General features: G+C 38.0%; 1 protein-coding gene across 9 annotated transcripts in view; it reads right to left on the bottom strand.

Annotated features, from left to right (window-relative positions):
* SEMA5B (semaphorin 5B) overlaps nucleotides 1-18,317 on the bottom strand; it is a 532,760-nt gene that overhangs the window by 33,113 nt on the left and 481,330 nt on the right. For all 9 annotated transcript variants that reach the window (XM_081938785.1, XM_081938788.1, XM_081938787.1 and 6 more), the window contains 3 exons: nucleotides 12,351-12,532; nucleotides 6,042-6,185; nucleotides 2,168-2,315 (listed from right to left, as the gene is read on the bottom strand). In XM_081938785.1, the coding sequence (XP_081794911.1) occupies nucleotides 2,168-2,315; nucleotides 6,042-6,185; nucleotides 12,351-12,532 (474 nt within the window). The remainder of the gene's footprint in view (nucleotides 1-2,167; nucleotides 2,316-6,041; nucleotides 6,186-12,350; nucleotides 12,533-18,317) is intronic.

An 18,317-nucleotide genomic window follows, 5' to 3' on the forward strand; every position in this document is an offset into this window, starting at 1 on the left:
ATTTGTACTGATAAATAAATATTTATTTATTTATCAGTACAAATACAACATATATATATATATATATATATATATATATATATATATGTGTGTGTGTGTGTGTGTGTGTGTGTGTGTGTGTGTGTGTGTGTGTACAGATAGATAGATAGATAGATAGATGATAGAAAACAGTAACTATTTATATAGTTCTATGTAAAATTGTCACTCTCCAGCCCATAACTGTTATAGTTCCAACATCTCATAATAAACACAGCTCTGCTATAAAGCTTCATTAATTGCCATATTTAATAGGCCAAATATTAGCAGAAAAACACAACATGTTTTGGAGTAACACAGAGATTTCCATTTGAGGGAAGGAAGGAATTTATTGCTATATCATCTATCTATCTATCTATCTATCTATCTATCTATCTATCTATCTATCATCTATCTATCATCTATCTATCTATCTATCTATCTATCTATCTATCTATCTATCTATCTATCTATTATTTTTATATAACTACCCCAAGTCAAAGAAGATTCTGGGCCGTAGTGCTATTAAAACTAGTTTTAATGGAATGGGACTAGCCATATTGCTCAAAATCATGGTGAAGTTTTTTAAAGGAAACTAACTTCGCAAACCTCACCTTCCATTTTTGGAAATTGCTCATTAACTACTTCTAAAGACCTTTGAGATGGCAAGTTTGAAAAAGCCTTGTGAATCTGCTTTTAATTCTAAACAAAAGAAATGTTAATCATAATGTTAAGAATTTAATTGAAATAAATAGCAAAAAAACTAAATACACTTTTATTCCAGAAAGTTACAAATGGTCTAAGCATCCAGATAAAATTTGAATATTAAAATGTATATAATAAGATTTTGGAACTAATTATAAAGTATAAACAGCTTCCCATAGGAAATAGATCCTGTTTTGTTTTCTATAAAACATAACATAAATAAATTAATAATTTCAAAAACTAGGCACTAGAAAGGAGTAAGGAGGAAAGATATAATAGACCTGTCAGATGATGCAAAGTGTAATACAATGAAAATATTGAAGGAGATTTTTGAAGAATGGGATCAGAAAATAATATCAACAATATCAGTAATGGTGTGTCTTTCTGTGAATAGACTATGACATTGTTGAAGAAATTCAAGTCCTCAAGCACCCTGAACCAGAAGCTTCAGATTGAATCTCTCCCCATCTGAAAACACTGACTGGAAAAGACCAAGGAGAAATAAGGAGAACCACTGCAATACCAGGCCTTCCATTCCTAGATTCCTAGCTGTTCTAGAAAGATACCATTATCAATGGTATCAAAAATTGCTGATAGATCAAGAAGGATCAAAACAGTTTCACCATTTCCATCCTGGATGTACAGAGAGTCATCAGCAAGTGTGATCAAGTAGTGTGTCTGTCCAATTGCAATGGGTCCAGAAAATTTGTTACTTAAGGGCACTCTGGAACTTCTCAACAACCTTATCGAGAAAGGGAAGGTTGGAGATTGGATGAAAAATTATCTTGAACCACTGAAGAACTGACACACCACTGTCTCCTTCAAAGCAGCAGAAGCACCCTGTATCTCAAGAATCAATTTACTGCTGTTTGCATCCAATCACATATTATTTATTAGGAGAGTCCCTTATTCTTTAAGTCAACTTTCTGATTTGGTACGGCATCTTCTCTTGAAAGATGTACATAGGCTTGAATTGACTGTCTAGGTGGAACAAGACAAAACACCTGAGCAGGTCAGTCCTTCACTCTCCCTTATTTTCAATATATCTAATAAGAGAAAAATTCTGGAGTGCAGTAACTGTACCTATATCACCAACAATTAATTTGAGTGATTGTTTGCAGGACAGTCAAGATAACCAGGCATATCCAGGAAGTGTTGTTTATTAGCTCTACATTGTGATAGGATGTAAGCCTTGTTTCAGACTAATTTTGAAATTAAAAATTAATTAAAACTACTGTTGATTTTAGAAGTTGAGAGATGGTAAATTCTCTCCAAAAACAGAAATTGCTGACCAGCAATGTTTTAATTTCTTTTTCTCCTGGGTCATACAGGACTTGTTTCATCATCTTTTTTTTCTTTTTCTCCTGTAGCACATCTGAGATGAAGCTGAAGAGAGACAAAGTAATCCAACAAAGCAATATCAAACTGTTTTAACTAGAAAACATACCACAGCACAGCCTGGGCAAGAGTTTCCATTCTCACAGGACCTCTGCCTAGAGTGCATGCCTCCACCGCAGTTTGCACTACATTTATTCCAAGGGCCCCACGAAGACCAGAAGATTGGTAATGGGCATGGACTGTTCTCATTGCAGAATCTGAATGCAAATAAAAATGGGAAGGAGAATGGAAGAAGACACAGTCAGTGTCCAATGCCTTCCCAAGCACAAGGAAAAGTTGGGAAATGATTCCTCAGATTTATTTATACCATCAAGAAGCTAATCTTAGTCTGAGTACAAACACAACAGCACAAAAAGATATAGGACACATAGGTTACCATGTTTAAACCACTGGAATCAGTAAATCTTCAACTAATTTTGGCTAATCTGATTGAATTGGAATAAAAGATGATTTTCTTAATCAATATGCAACTCTCTTTTGATAACATCAAATTTAAAATAGGTGACGCTCAGAGTATTTTTCAGTAGTGGGGAGGGGGGTAAGATAGGGCTTACCAGTTTGTATTGAATTAGGGTTTTGCTTTGATTCAACATTAATATTACAATTATTATATTATAAATTATATTAAATATAATTAAATATTATTATTTAATTGCAGGTTGAAACAACGCTGGTATAACATGATAGGATCCCATATTATTGGTTGCCAAGTTTCGTGTACTTCCTTCAGGCTTTCCAAATATTCATAAAAAACTTTTATGACTATACCATTTTTATTCATTCATTGCCTGGATATAAAGTAGAGCAGTGATTTTCAATTGGTGGGGTCCCCAAAGGCTTGAAGAAATGTTATTATTTAAATTGTGAGTTAAGTCTTGGTGATCCATGGCCATGGTGGTCCGTGGCCATGGTCCGTGGCCATAAAAGGTATTTAAAGGGTGAAGAAAAGTTTGAGAACCACTGGAATAGACTAAATGTATTTCAGAAACAGGCAGCTTTACAAACATTTACTGGAAGCCGAGTCATGGTAATTAGACTTCTTTTCTTGATGGTTGAAAACAACCCGCTGCTTATCCAAATAGCTTCTTCCAATCTGAGCAAGTTAATTAGGGGGACCCCATATATATCCTCAAGGGTGGTTTCATCTCTCATCTAATCTGGTTAGGCTCATTAGGTGAATAGGCAGAGAGTTTTTTGGATGTAAATGTTCCATCATCCCAACAACTCTCTGTCTACTTGCCTAACAAGCCAACCCAAGTTGGGTTAGGTTTCCCTAACCAACTTGCTCAGGTAATAGAGGCTACTGAGAGAACAAGTGACACGTTTCAAACCAACAAGAAAAGAAGTCCACTTGCCATGGCCCAACTTCCAGACTACCTGAATGACTGAGAATCTTCAATATTTTATAAATGTTTATTGCCAGAGCTACAAATTAGCTTCATATTAAATCCTTACAGAATTTGTACAGAATATAGAATACCAGCTTTTTGGAATTAAATTGGCATAAATAGCATCTGAGCTACAATACTAGAAAAAAGGTATCTTTTAATATTGCTTAGAAAGAAATATATTGGATATAATTGAGCTCAGTCTGACATTACCTTTTGAACCTACTATGAAATAACATTTTTGTTCAGAGATAAACTTGACATTGTTATCTAAGATTTATTTCCAAGAAAGTTTTTATTTTTTAATTCAGTGCACCTACCTCTACGTAAATAGGGGTTATTTCCAGAGGACCACAATTTTATTCTGCCTTCCTATGTATCCAAAAAATAATCTGAAACTACACACACACACACACACACACACACACACACACACACACACAGAGTATGTATTTGTGTTACAACCCCTGGTATGCCCAGTAAGGGTATGGCTAGCTGATGAGAGCTAAATAGCTTGAAATAGATCTATACTAGTCTCCCTTTATTTATTTATCAGCACAAATACAACACATATATACAGTATGCATATTACACACACACACACACACACACACACACACACCCAATTCCTTTCTTTTGTTTCTTTTAGTTATACAAATAAACATTTTACACAAGCTATTAAAAAGCTATTGGCAAAGTTATTTTTCCCTCTAAAATGTAAAATAATAATAATAATATTCAACTGGGTCAAACAACAGTGTCCATTATTATACCAATGTTTTTGATTGTTTCAAAATAATACATTCCAATTCAATTTAATTACTTCGTTCCTTAATAGAAATAGATCACTAAGTTCAAGGAAATTAGTGAAGCAAACAAGAAAACCAATGTTTTCATTAGTCACGTTAACTCATAAACAAGTCCATAATGATGGAGTAAATGACTTTTACAGTCTGAATCCCTAAATATGCTTATGCTGACTATCTTTAATCAAGAAAATAGTACATTGGTGTTGTAAATCCATGTTTTCAGAGATTACTGACAAATATTTTAAAACCTTGGGATTTCAGCAACTTAGTATGTAGGAAAAACACAAAAGTCATATATCATGGTCTTAACCATAATTCTGTTATGGGCTCTCTGCAGTTGCTCCATATCCTCTTTATTCTGGAGTAGGCCACTCCCAGATCCAAATCATACAGGAACTCATTTAATATCATTTCTATGGTTCATTGTATCTTTATAATAAATGTTTTACCCTCTCCCCTCAAATAGCGACAGCCTGCATGTAAAAACAGCTTCCTGAACACGCAATGCATGCAATGTATCTTTCTGTAAAAACAGTGCTGTTTTTATGGCAACTCCTCGATGTTATCTTTTTGAGTAATTAGTACTAGAAGCCACCAAGGCTGTGCAACCCAATACCATATTATATTATTATTTTCTCCTAAGATTTCACTTGGTCAGACTTTGGGTCAGCCAGGCCTACCTCCAATAAGTTATAAATTGTGGGTGACTCCAACACTGGAGGTTTTAAAGAACAGATTGGACTGTCATTAGTCTGAAATAGTATAGGGTTTCCTGCTTGAGCAGGGAATAGAACTAAAAGACTCCAAGTTCCCTTCCAACTCTGTTGTTCTGTTATTCTATTCATTCCCAAGCTCCATGCCTCTTTTACATATTCAACATTCTGTATTGCCTCAGCATGTTGAGTCCCTAATGGGCTAGATGTTTTGGGAGGTGAGGGTTCTAGTGGACTTGAGTAAGGGACAACTTTTAGAGAGTATTCCAATCCCAGTGCCCTTATTTACAACATTTATAAGCCATTCCTCACACATCGCTCTTTGGACTGGCACCTTAATTTATTACTGGAGAGAAATATCCCTCTTGCTTAAGCATTGTGGCCTTAAGATGGTTATTGGGCTCTGTTCAAAGGTATATTATGCCGGAGTGGAATCAGCTGTAGACTTTGCCTTCCTGAATCAGCAATGTTGACAACTTAACACTGATGCATATGCTTTCCAGTATGAGTTTGATTTTAATTAATCACAATTACAAAGTTTTGTATATTTCTAGCCTTCATTTCCACCCTGAGTTCTGCAAGACAGATTACAATCTAGGAACAAAATAATAATAATAAGATCATTTTTAAAAAAAACACAGTAAAAATTAAATCACATAAAACAAATGAAATGATTGAAAACAATAACAACAGTAAAAGACAATTGTAAAATTCAGAAAAGGCTTGGAAAAACAAGGTAATTTCTATTAATATTTAAGACGTAAAAATAAAAAATAGGTGCTAAATAACGGTGCTAGGATAGTCCTATTGGGAGTTGCCAGTTCCCCAGCCTCCTTGGTAGGGGCCATGGGTGGGAGGCTTCTGAACATTGTCACCATAAATGGGCAGGTTTAGACTGGAAAGAGCAAATGTGAAGAGGTATTGTGCCACATGGTGTCCACCCCTTTCCAAAGAAAACACAGAGCTGTGGTTTAAACTTTGACAGAAGTTTAGGGATGGGGATCATCTCTCACCGCTCCTCTCTGCTTTGTCCGACACAGACCCTGCCTCCGTATCGCGGAGCAGGGTTGCTGCATGACCTCTGACGGACCTGAAAGCCAATCCCACAGGAAGTGCTGCAGGGGGCCCAGGACGACCATGGGGTCCAAGCTCCATTCCTGACAGAAGGAGGAGAAAGGAGGAGAGATAAAACATGGCATCCGGGTTAATGTTTTTGTTCAGGTACCAGCAAGCGTGCAGAGCTGACTAGGTTTATTAAAAACGTATTAATAGAATTAAATATTCCCAACTACAAAATTTATAATAATAAGGATAATTCAAAAGTAGTAATTTCATTGTGAGCAGGTTATATTACAACACAAATAAATTTAGATTTTATAAACCAAAGTCCTCATACATTCCTCATAAATTTACACTCTTGCTGTAATTTTTCACGTTTGTGAACTTTGTGACAGCATTTTATGCTATTGCAGAAAAAGAAGAGGGAGAACAAGGTTGAAAGGGGAGGATTAAAGTTAGCCTGGCTTTGGAAGTTTGATTTCTTACCAATTGCTTGTTTTAGGTAACAAGGCAGTGACTTTGCAATATTTATATCCATTTGAACAGCTAGAATTGGTTATGAACTTTTTAAAAGATAAAGATAAAAATTATAAAACTTGCTACCTAAAAATCAGAACATAGTTATTTCAGAATCTTAACAATATTCTCCTTCAGATGAACAGTGGACATTTGTTTACACATATTTTTAATGGATATTTTAAAAAGATCCAGATAATAACTCTAAGGACTTGCATTGGTTAAAAAGCAAACCACCATGGTTAAAAATTATAGGTTTTATGGGGTTTTTTGTTGTTGTTACCATTGCTTTTATTTATCTTATTGACGTTTCTATTAATGTTCCACTTTAGATAATTTTTACATTCCATGTACGTTTATGAATGGTGGACTAACATAGAAACAGAATATATGTATACTTGAATCTTCTAAATACCCTTTGCAAGTGTGATTTTTCAATAAGGTTTTTAAAAAGGCAATAGATTCCCCCATAACGTATTAATATTAAGGCTCAGCCAACAAAGTGAAGAATCACTTTAATATTTGCAAGAACTTCTTTGAGAAAGATTCAGGTTGTACTTCCTATTCTCCAAACAGATACGTCATTTTATTAATCCCAATAGGAAATACATTTCAGGAACAAACTTGTATCCTATCCAAGAAAATATCACAAAATAGAACCTGACACGGTTCTTCGATTATCCCAACATCCCTGTTTTCTCTACCTTGGAAAATGAGGTCAATTTTTTTTAAAGTTTGTTCTCAAGTCTTTTTCACAAGCTATGTTCTTTCTATAAACTCTGAATGTTTATATGGGAAACAGATGCAACTAAAGAGTCTGAAAACTAGTTCATCTGTTGTAGCAGGAATATTAGAATTAAAACTTGACCCTTGTCTACACTTTTCTAATTTGTTATCTCATTTTCTCTTGGGAATCAGCATAACTTTAGATCAGTGGTATTTTATTTGTCTTTCATCAAAGGGCAAGAAAATTTTGAAAATTATTTTTCCCCTTGTAACTGAGTCCTGTTTTTTTTTTAGCAAATAGGAAAAAAATTGAACATCAAAAAATGTTTTGATAAAACAGAACAAAAAATGGATAAACGCTTACTACATTCAGAATGATACAGGAAAAACACAAATAACAAAACCACCAATATACAAATTAAAATCATACACAAAATTTAAAACTATTAGCTGGTTCTGTGTCCCCATGTCAATATAATCATATGTAAATAATTCAACCATTTGTCAGACATATGTTTGGAATAGCAGTCAGAATATAAAGTTTTATATGTTCAGACTTCTTTTTTTGAAGATTCTGATCTTAAAAGACAAAGGCTTGATTTACATTCACTTCTCAATAAGGCTTTTATTATCACAGTGACATTTTCAATATAAATCTTAGATTTGTTAGTAAAACCTCTCCTTTAAATATTCTAGTAAAAGAATCACATGGCATACGAAGCCAGATGAAATGGAAAATTGTAGACCTGTGAAGAATGTAAGATGATCACATGGCTGTATTTCCTAATAGTTACTAAATGTTAACACTAAATACATTTTTCATCTATTTCCTACAGACTAATCTTATGGTATTCTACATTTAACTGATCAACCATGCTGGAAATAATTTAATTATTACACCAAGTTTCTTATGTCTCTTGCAGAGAAAATGATGTTCCACATGGTGGAGTTGTAACAGCTATATAAACTGCTTTTTAAAAAAAGGATCTAGAAGATCTAAACAAACTTTTATGTTTTTAATCATGTGTCATCCTGGAGTGAGAGAAGATAGATATTCATATCTCAGGTGAGTCATAAAATCAGTGGGAGATTTTGAGAAATCTTTTCAGCACCAGGTTCTTTTTCAGAAAATCAGAATAATTATCCATCACACCATTTTCATAAGCACAAAACACACCTTTGCATATTATGAGTCTAAGTAACTAATAAAGTTCTATTGCCTGTTAGTAATTTTATTCCAAATGCTAATATTCTCTAGCAAAGAGATGGAAAGCCATTCCTTCCCAGGGAGATTCAAATCAAACCTGCTCTTATGTCAGTCAAGCAAAAACTGGCTGAACAGATTCTGCAGAGGAACTAATCTAGGTTGAAATATGCAGAAACATTCTCCACAAGAAATGTCCACACAGCAAAGGAATTTTCCATGTCTCCGCTAGCTACTTTTGTCACAGGTATGTATAGCATCCTAAAGAAAGATGAATTAAACTCCTTCAAGTATGACAGTTAAACTGCCAAGGCACCCAAAGCAGCATATGAAGTGTATTTGTCTTGCTATAATGATACTAAACATATTTTTCACCAATAACTACCCGAAGAGTGCACAGGTATTAGAAGGGAGGTGTAAATGCACACTTGTGGATGCATCAATTTATGTGTTTATTTATGCATTGATATGCATGCCTTCATCTCTAAAAGGTATCATCTGATCAGCTGATAACATAAACATGTCAGGAACACATAATACTAGAATAGCTTGGGTGCACCCGCTAGCCATTGTACACTTTCAGGTAACTTCACAGAATTAAATTTGAATTTGTGACCTAGGCCCATGATGACAAACTTATGGCACGCGTACCACAGGTGGCACGCAAAGCCATTTCTGAGGGCACGCAAGGCATTGCCCTGTCAGCTCCAGTGGGCGCATTTCAGCCTTGATTTTTGGCCGTGTTTTGCCCTCCGGAGGCTTCCCTGAAAGCCTCTGGAGCCTGGGGAGGGCAGAAAACGGACCTACTGGACCCACCAGAAGTCAGAAAATGGGCCATTTCCAGCCTCTGGAGGGCCTCCGGGGGGTGGGGGCGGCGATTTTCACCCTCCCCAAGCTCCAAGAAAGCCGTGCATGCATGCACAGGGCAGCGGGTGGGGGGGGGTGTCACGCACACATGTGGGGCAGTGGGGGGGCATTAAATTATGGGGGTGGGTACAGGGGCACACACGTACTTTTGGCACCTGAGGAGAAAAAGGTTCACCATCACTGACCTAGGCCATCAGAAGGGATGTGTTTGAACTGCTACTTCAGTACCAAAACACCTCACCAATGATACCGAAAAAAATGGACCACTTTCTTTTTCATTAATAACCTCACACCATTCTTCAGTATAAAATCCATATCTTTTACTCGCTCAAAGATATAGTCCCAGATTTTGAAAAGTTAATATTCCAAGTTTCAAATTTCATGTCTTTCATTGATTCTGTTTTCTTTTAAACAAGCACATTACCTTTGTTTTCATACTGAGGTAGTGCTAGAACTGATACAATTAATGGAGCTAATACCATATTCTTTATCAAAGACATTGGAACTAGTTCAAATCTTGAAGGGTTTGGATTTAATGAAGAAAGTCTGCTGAAAAAGATAGCCATACTGAGACATAGGTGACACAGGAGGAGTAATGAACTGGGAAGATGGAGGGTGATTCAACTGGGAGGTTGTGACCAACTTTAGGCGGTAGTGCTTATCTCAGTTTTTTAAGTTTCTTAAGCCAAAAAGCCAGTGTTGCCCGGAGACATTTCCAGGACCATGTAGCCACAGCACAGTATGGTGAAATATAGAATGCTATTACTTTCCCACATACTTATATGTGGTACCAATTTATCAACTTGCATTTGCATGCTTTCAAATTGATTGGTTGGCAGGCGCTGAGATAAGTGACGTAAGCTCATTCTGTTTCACGGCATTCAGATGTTGAATTTTAACAGTCTAACACTCAGCAACTTAACCACTGAGCCGCTACGTCCTTGTAGTTATGAATGAATCAATTATAAATTAATCAAACGCAATTGTGGGCTAAACATAACCACAATGTCTCTTAACAAAATATCTTGTATACCTTGCCAAGATCAAAATGCCTTTTAGTGTTGGGATAATAATTGTTTAATTTGGGATGGGACTACAGCCCTAATGGAGTCCATTAACCCTTTCCCCCTGCCATTATTTTTCTTATGGAAAATGTCCCTATCTTGGATGATGACAGTTCCAAATAGTATAGAAAATAATTCTGCAGCCAAGCACAATGGGGAAGCCAGAGCTTGGTGTGTGAGTCCCAATGCTAGCGTCTCACATAGCACAGATTGAAAAATAGTATTTTTTAGGGTGCTAAATTTAATGGCCTTTTTTTACATGGCAGCTCATTTATTTGCATGAAACCATTTGGAAGTATCAATGATACAATGGCCAAACTATCCAGTGTTAATAAGCCAGGAGTAATGTGTATATCACTCTGCCCTATGATTATCACAGTGGTTGGAACAGCCTTTAAAACCACATTTTCTTCCTCCAAATTCTTCACATACTAAGAATGCTGCCTTTAAGTAGATGAGATTGGAAATTCTGATGGTGATGGTGGTGATGAAGAACACAATCAAGTATTGTATTTATTCCAGAGGTTGTTGTTGTTGTTAGTTGCGAAGTCATGTCCGACCCATTGTGACCCCATGGACAACGTCCCTCCAGGCCTTCCTGTCCTCTACCATCCTCTGGAGTCCATTTAAGCTCACACCTACTGCTTCGGTGACTCCATCCAGCCACCTCATTCTCCACCGTCCCTTTCTTCTTTTGCCCTCAATCTTTCCCAGCATTAGGCTCTTCTCCAGTGAGTCCTTCCTTCTCATTAGGTGGCCAAAGTACTTGAGTTTCATCTTCAGGATCTGGCCTTCTAAAGAACAGTCAGGGTTGATCTCCTCTAGGACTGACCGGTTTGATCACCTTGCACTCCAAGAGACTCATAGTAGTAAGTATCTCATCTTAAATGGGAAAACTTAGAAAGTATTTTAATAGCTAATGCAAAGACACTAGCACTGGGATGGCAAACCTAGGTGGCACGCGGAGCCATTTGTTAGGGCATGTGAGACGTTGCCCTGTCAGCTGGCCAGCTAAGTTCAGCCTTTTTTAAAGCTATTTTTTGCCCTCCCCAGGCTCCAGAGGCTTTATAGGAGCCTGGGGAGGGCAAAAAGAGCCTCCCCCGCCCCTTCAGAGGCCCTCCAGAGGCTTCAGGAGCTTCCCTGAAGCCTCCGGAGTGCAAAAAACCAGCCCTATGGGCAAACAGGAAGTTCGGGAACAGACTTCCTGTTTGCTCGTAGGGTCGATTTAAGCCCTCCGGAGGCTTCAGGGACCTTCAGGAGGCTTCCCTGAAGCCTCCGGAGGACTAAAAAGGACCCTATGAGCAAACCAGAAGGGGAGGCTGTTTTCGCCCTCCCCAGGCTCCTATAAAGTCTTTGGAGTCTGGGGAGGGCGAAAAAAGCATGGAAAAATGGGGGGAGCGCCTCTCATGCGCGCATGCGCACTGGTGGTCACACATTGAATTATGGGTGTGTCCGCGCATGACCCCCCTGCGCTCCCCTCTTATGGCACGCGAGCCAAAAAAGGTTCGCCATCGCTGCACTAGCATATACTCACATGACATGAGAAAAAGGCCACTTGATAACAAGATGTGATATTACATCAGGAAAAAAGATATAGCTTTTTTTATTTTTTAATGTACTGATACAACCATGAGACAGATTTAGTTCAGAGGCAGTGTTCTAATGCAATCATCTGAAAAGGGTTCAAATTACCAATAATCTATCAACTTCATAGCTTTGCTATAATAAATATTTACGGCCTTGCATAGTTTTCTGTAGACTGCCTTCCTCAGGTTTAAGGTTTATAAGCATGTTGGATCAAGGTGTAATATAGTGGAAATTCATAACCTGGTGAAAGGGACAGTTCCATCCATCTGGTGACTCGAGACCCAAACATTAGGTAGTACCTTGAGCAATTTGCAATCTCTATCCTGGCTCCTTCACAGTCACGTCCACCACACCGTGGCTGAGGGCTGTTACACAATCGTGATCTACACATGCAGGAACCTGTACTATCTCCATCTGAGTGTTCACATGGTTGCCATGGAGACCAGGTCCCCAACTGCCCATGCACCATCAAATTTTTCACCTAATTAAAAGAAATAAAAATTAGTACGGTAAGTCTACGCAATGCATAAGCTACGATAAGAACAAATGCGGGTAAAGCCAGGAAGCCTTGAATCTTTCCTCTGACTCTTCAGACAATACCATGCTTCAGTGCATTCTTAGCTCATGCAAACAATCAGATACAATCAGAAAACAAATCAAGAAGATCAATTATTCTTCACAATGTGCTACACAGTCAATGCATCTTATATATACTGAAGTTAGAACCAAAATGAACTTTCTAACATTGTAGCTTATGGTGGATGGAAGAACCTGTGTAAATTTTGATAGGAAATTCTGAATTTGATGTGCCGAAGTTAAAAATATAGTGACGACAATCTTCATTTTTTTTTACATATTTACTGCTTGAGTCCTTTATGTTTGCTATATCAAATTGACCATTGCTTCTATGACTCTCAAAACGCACTCCTGTGGGATATTGCTTTCATCTTTCCCCAGTACAAAGAAAGACAGGGAAATCCTCCATGGGCTTCTTTCTCTCTTATCCATTTATCTTCTCACTACATACAACAATGATTTCCCCAGAAAGCACAGATGGTGATCAGGACAAACAGTTTGTTGCACTCCTAATCAAATTCACCCTGTAACCAGTCTCTCTCTCTCTTTTTTTTTTACAGACTTTTGGGGAAGGGAAAAAAGGGAAAACAGCACTACAGAAAATACAGGCTACAATAGAAAACCATAAGGCCTAGAGACTCCTCTATGAAAAAAAGTGGTGAATTCAGGGAGAGTATTTGTACAAGAAAAGTCATGTCTGGAAGTTATAACTGTAGCAAAGAGATGCCTTACAGCAAAAATAACTACTTTTCTTGCAAACAAGAGGGACGTTACCCTACAGCACCTGCTACTGATTTTTGTGAAGGCCAGAGAGATATTCTCTCCACCTCATAAAAGCATCATGGAGTCTCTTTTGGAGGCAAATAGTTACAAAACAAGGACCGCAAATCATAATTTGTTCTTTCCTATTTCTCACTTCTTCACTTGGCCATGGCCAAGTTCTCCCCTGGCACTTCCTTTGAGCCTCCATCTTGCATCTAAAAACTACAAGATATAACATGGAAGTAATTTAGATCTGTCATTATGTTCGTTACACTGAAGTTAGAAGGACCTTAAACATCTGCTCCAAAGCTTTGTTTTTCATCACACTGTAATTCAACAGCCTGCAAACAATAAGCAAAGAGAAGACAGTGCAGTCTTCCCTGCTGTATTCTACCTACTGTTCAGCTGAACTCCTTGGCTTAGAAATATTATACATTCATGCAGGATGGAAAGAGTTGTGTAAAGTTAACAAATACCCTTTTTTTTTCAACTTGTGCAGCTCAAGAAGGTGGACAATGTATGCTCAGTCTCTGCCAATCCTGACTAATTAAATTAAATTAGCCAAGTTGGCACTGGCCCTATAGTAATAGGAGGAAATTAATATCTCTTTAAGTGTGGGATCTGTTGTACAATCTTTATTGTAAAAGTCTTCTGGGAATTTGTTAAGAATATGTAATTGATTGTATGCACGAGTCACTCAGGCCTTATTCACTTCCTGCTTGGAATACTGCCACATGCTGTACATGGGATTACCCTTGAAGACAGTCTGGAAGCTGTACTTGGTCCAGCATGCAGTACCACATGATTCACCCAAAGTACAACAACTGGCAGGGCAAGTTACTATATATGCACAAGGAGCAAACCAGTGGTGGGATTCAGCCAGTTCGCACCTATTCGGGAGAACTGATTATTAACTTTCTAAGCAGTTCAGAGAACCGGTTGTTGGAATAAATCTTATTTTGTTTTTTTCCCCCACTTTACAGGGCTAGTCCTATAAGGAAGGCAGAAAAGAAACATCCTGGCGTTGTTTCTAGCCTAATCTTTATTGCCATGCTTATAGAAACTGCCTCTCTGTTTAACCCTTATTACATAGTAACAGCTAAGGTGAAGCACCCATCAACCTGAGTGACATTGAATTAGCCACACCCACATGTTCACATGACCATCGAGCCATGCCTACTCAACTGGTCATTAGGGCAGAGAACCAGTTGTTAAATTATTTGAATCGCACCACTGAGCAAACCCCACATTCACTAAGACTGATGATGTTGCCTAGTCAGGTAGTGAAATAGCTACAAGCAAACAACTAAGCTCAGAGAGCATCAAGGACTCCACAGAGGCAAGGTTCAAGTTATAGGACAGAAATGAGGAACAGAAACACAGATTATCTATTTGAAAGCAAGAAATTTCAGGGTCTATTCAGACAACAATTTAACTTTGAGGTCTGAGTATTTTCAAACAAATATTTTTCTTTCTACAATTTTGGTCTTCAAAAAAGAAATCTTTTTGTATTCCAACATTAACTAAGACAGAGAGGGCAACTTTTTGGTGGATAGGACCACATTTATAGAGAGGGCCAGAATCATAGTTGAGTAGACATTTATGCAACTGGGAAGGACATGTCAAGACACACACTAGGAGGTGGATTTTCTGTTTCTTCCTTGGTTTTGGTAAAGGAAGCTTGAACATTTTCTTTGTTATAGATTAGAAGCATTCAAATATTTCTCATTTTCTCCCCTTCCTTCAGGAATACCACATTTTGTCATTGTTGAGTTGCCTAATAATAAAAAGGGAATTTTATCATAGTGAATCAGTCTAGGAAAGGGGGAAAAAACTGTATGTCCTCAATATAACCTTAAAATCCTAACATGTTCTCAATCTGAAGGCAAGCATTTCACAACAGAAAATATATCTAAGATATCCACAATTGCAATGTATCATTCTTGCAAGACTCATTGCAATACCTAGCCCTCTCCTTTCACCCCATTTATCTCAATTTTTAATACAATGATGCCCCATGGGATTTTCCAGTATGCAAAGGATTAGTATAATTAATGAGGCATGCTTGCCTAACATAGTCAAAAAATACACTAGGTAGTAGATTGCAAAAGGGCAATTTTTAAATACATGCAATATGGTTTTAGGATGAGAGATTGGTATCTAATATGCAATTTGATCCTGGAAAGAAAACTTAGATAAGAAAACTGCCCTTTTCCAGTCACCTGAATTTATCAGGAAGGTCTTCGACTAACTACAGAAAATTGACACAACCTTAGAAGCAAATAAATAAACAACCTGCAGGTTCATTGATTGTGGCAGGCTTCTTTCCTCCATTCTTTTAGGAAATATCCAGTCCAATACCCCCAAAATGTCTGAAGCCCCTTTCAGTAATTTTTTCTGGGGATTCAAATTAGGGTTGGCTCTGTAAACTCAAGGGAGATTGCACTGATCCTTTAGGCAAAGAGTAGGAATGTAACTATAATAAATGAGTAGCAAGTCCCAACTTGAAAGATTATCTATTGTTAGCTTAAAGATGTTTTGAAATCTGCACTGATGGGTATATGTGCTAGCTGGGAGTCTTTTGTCTCCCTTTACTAGCCTCTAGTCATGTATTCTGCATTTAGCTCTGATCACATCTTAGCAAAATGGGTAGCTATACCGCAAAGTAGGGAATTAGATTACTGCATCATCTAGGTTTCCCTTTCTTTTGACCACTCTTCCTTACAGCAGTGTTAAGTAATTTCCCCTGCTGATGGTTAAAGAGATAGCCGCATACGGTGCACATCAGTGCTGTTCAATTAAGTCTTAATCCACTTCGAAATAATCCATGATGACTGCCAGTTGATGTGTTAATGGCTGCTCAAGGTGCCTTTGCACTTGCTGCCTTGGGTATGGAATGCAGAGGAGAAGCAAGGGGAGTTACATTAAGGGAACTCTAATTGGAATGAGCACTCCATCTTGTATCGCTTCCTGTGATTACCCCTTACACAGCTTTCCCCAATCTTTCTGCTGGAAGAAACGGCTGAAGCATTCTCATTCCTTCTCTATGTTCCAAGTGAGAAGAGTAAGATAGCACCTGCAGTTCTGTTTGGTACTGATGACAATGTACTGATTGGTCAGGTCTTAGGAATGGGAATATCCCAGAGTCATATTTCCAACTCATACCTTGTCTCTGTGGCATCGGAAGCACCATTTTTGTATTGTCCTGGGCATTGTGGTAAATAAATAGCTCCTGAACCCCAACCCCTGATCCACGATACCGGGCTACAGCCGATTTGGAACCGGGCCAAAGCAGTGTGTGCATGCAAAACCCTCCCCTCACCGCTGGTCCACTGAGCCGGAAAGGTTGGGGAACCGCTGCTCTACATCTTCACAGGCAATTGTAAGTTTGGACTAGTGGTTAGGAGATGATCTAGTCCCACTTTGGGATGAAACATTGGCTGGGTGATTTTGGATGAATCACTCACTCACTTTCTCTCAGCCCAACTCCTGTCATGGACTTATTATGGGGAAAAATAGGAGGAGTATTATCACCACCTTGAATTATTTATAAATAATAAGAAAGACAGGATAAATATCTGAGAAACAAGAACAAATTAAATTCACAACTTTGCTTCAAGACCAGTGACTTCTTGCCACTTTCATTCATATGATGGAAGCAGCATTATGGTGCAATCTGTATCCTTTTAGGGCTGCAATGCCATGATGCATGTAGAAAAAAGGTGAGGTCATGATGCTGCTTGTGCTTAAGTCATAAAAGTGGCTGGCTTTTAGTTGCACATATTGTCTGTACCCAGCCCGTCACCATCCATTACACAAAGCAGAATCGCTTGAATCAACCTTTTGAATATGCATCTTAGAGATCCCTATTTCTAAGACATAAGGCAGCTGTTATTGGTTGTGTCTTAAAATCTAAACATTACCCTTCCCATCTCTTGTGTCATTTCTAAAACCCAAATGACTCGCAACAGGCTATTTTCGGCGACCATGGAAGACTGATTAAGAAAGGAGGGGGCTTCCCACCAGACATTGTGTTTCAGGGAAAGGATTAACACCTCATACACCTAGCAACAGACAGAGGCATTAAGCTGTGACAAGATAACAACACCTGGCAGTCAATAAACATTATATCCCAAGAACAGCAGGAGAAGGCTATAAGCAGACAATACTTTAAAACGATATGGAAAAAGGAAACAAGAAGGAATAACTAATGCTACATGGGGAGTGGGAGTGGGGTGGAAAGGAGTGACCAAGGTTATTACGGACAGGAAAAATCCCGGCACTGCAACTTTAAATCCAAGTCGGCAAGCTGCACAAAACACCCCTCTGCAATTTAGCTATCAATCAGCCTTGCAAAATGGAATGCAAAAACAGTATCAATAATAATTCATTACATCTATCTTATTAAATGTATGCTTAGGCTGGGAGGGGCTGATTCAGAATGGAGAGGTACCTCTGCACCTACAGCTCGGCCTGGCTATGCTAATGTTGAGAGAAGATGGAATCTGCTCTGCAACTTCCCTGTGATGAGAATGGATTCTTCCGCATAAAAAAAAATGTGGAAGAAACTGACTTGTCCATACTAGTCATTTCCTCTCGAAGACTGCCTTTCTCTTTCCAATATGCATCCATCTTCTCCATGAGACAAATTCAAGGGAGTCACTGACAAATTCCTGATCACAGTTGGTGGAGTTACTGTTCACAGGCCCCATGCAAATCCTATCACTTTAATGCCACTCTGCTGTTTCAGCACTTTGTTTGAAACCAATTATCAGTCTAAATGATCAAGTTATCTTACAATATGTCTAATAAATTAAGAAGCCTAGAATTATTTCTTGGTTTTTTTTCTCCTCTAGGAGACAAAAAGTCCACAATAAATTACACTCGAGGACCCTGAGCCAGAGACAGCCTGCTGAAAACTTTGGATG

The sequence above is a fragment of the Natrix helvetica genome, assembly GCF_964273705.1.
Source record: "Natrix helvetica genome assembly, chromosome: 1".
NCBI classification, from domain to species: Eukaryota; Metazoa; Chordata; class Lepidosauria; order Squamata; family Natricidae; genus Natrix; species Natrix helvetica.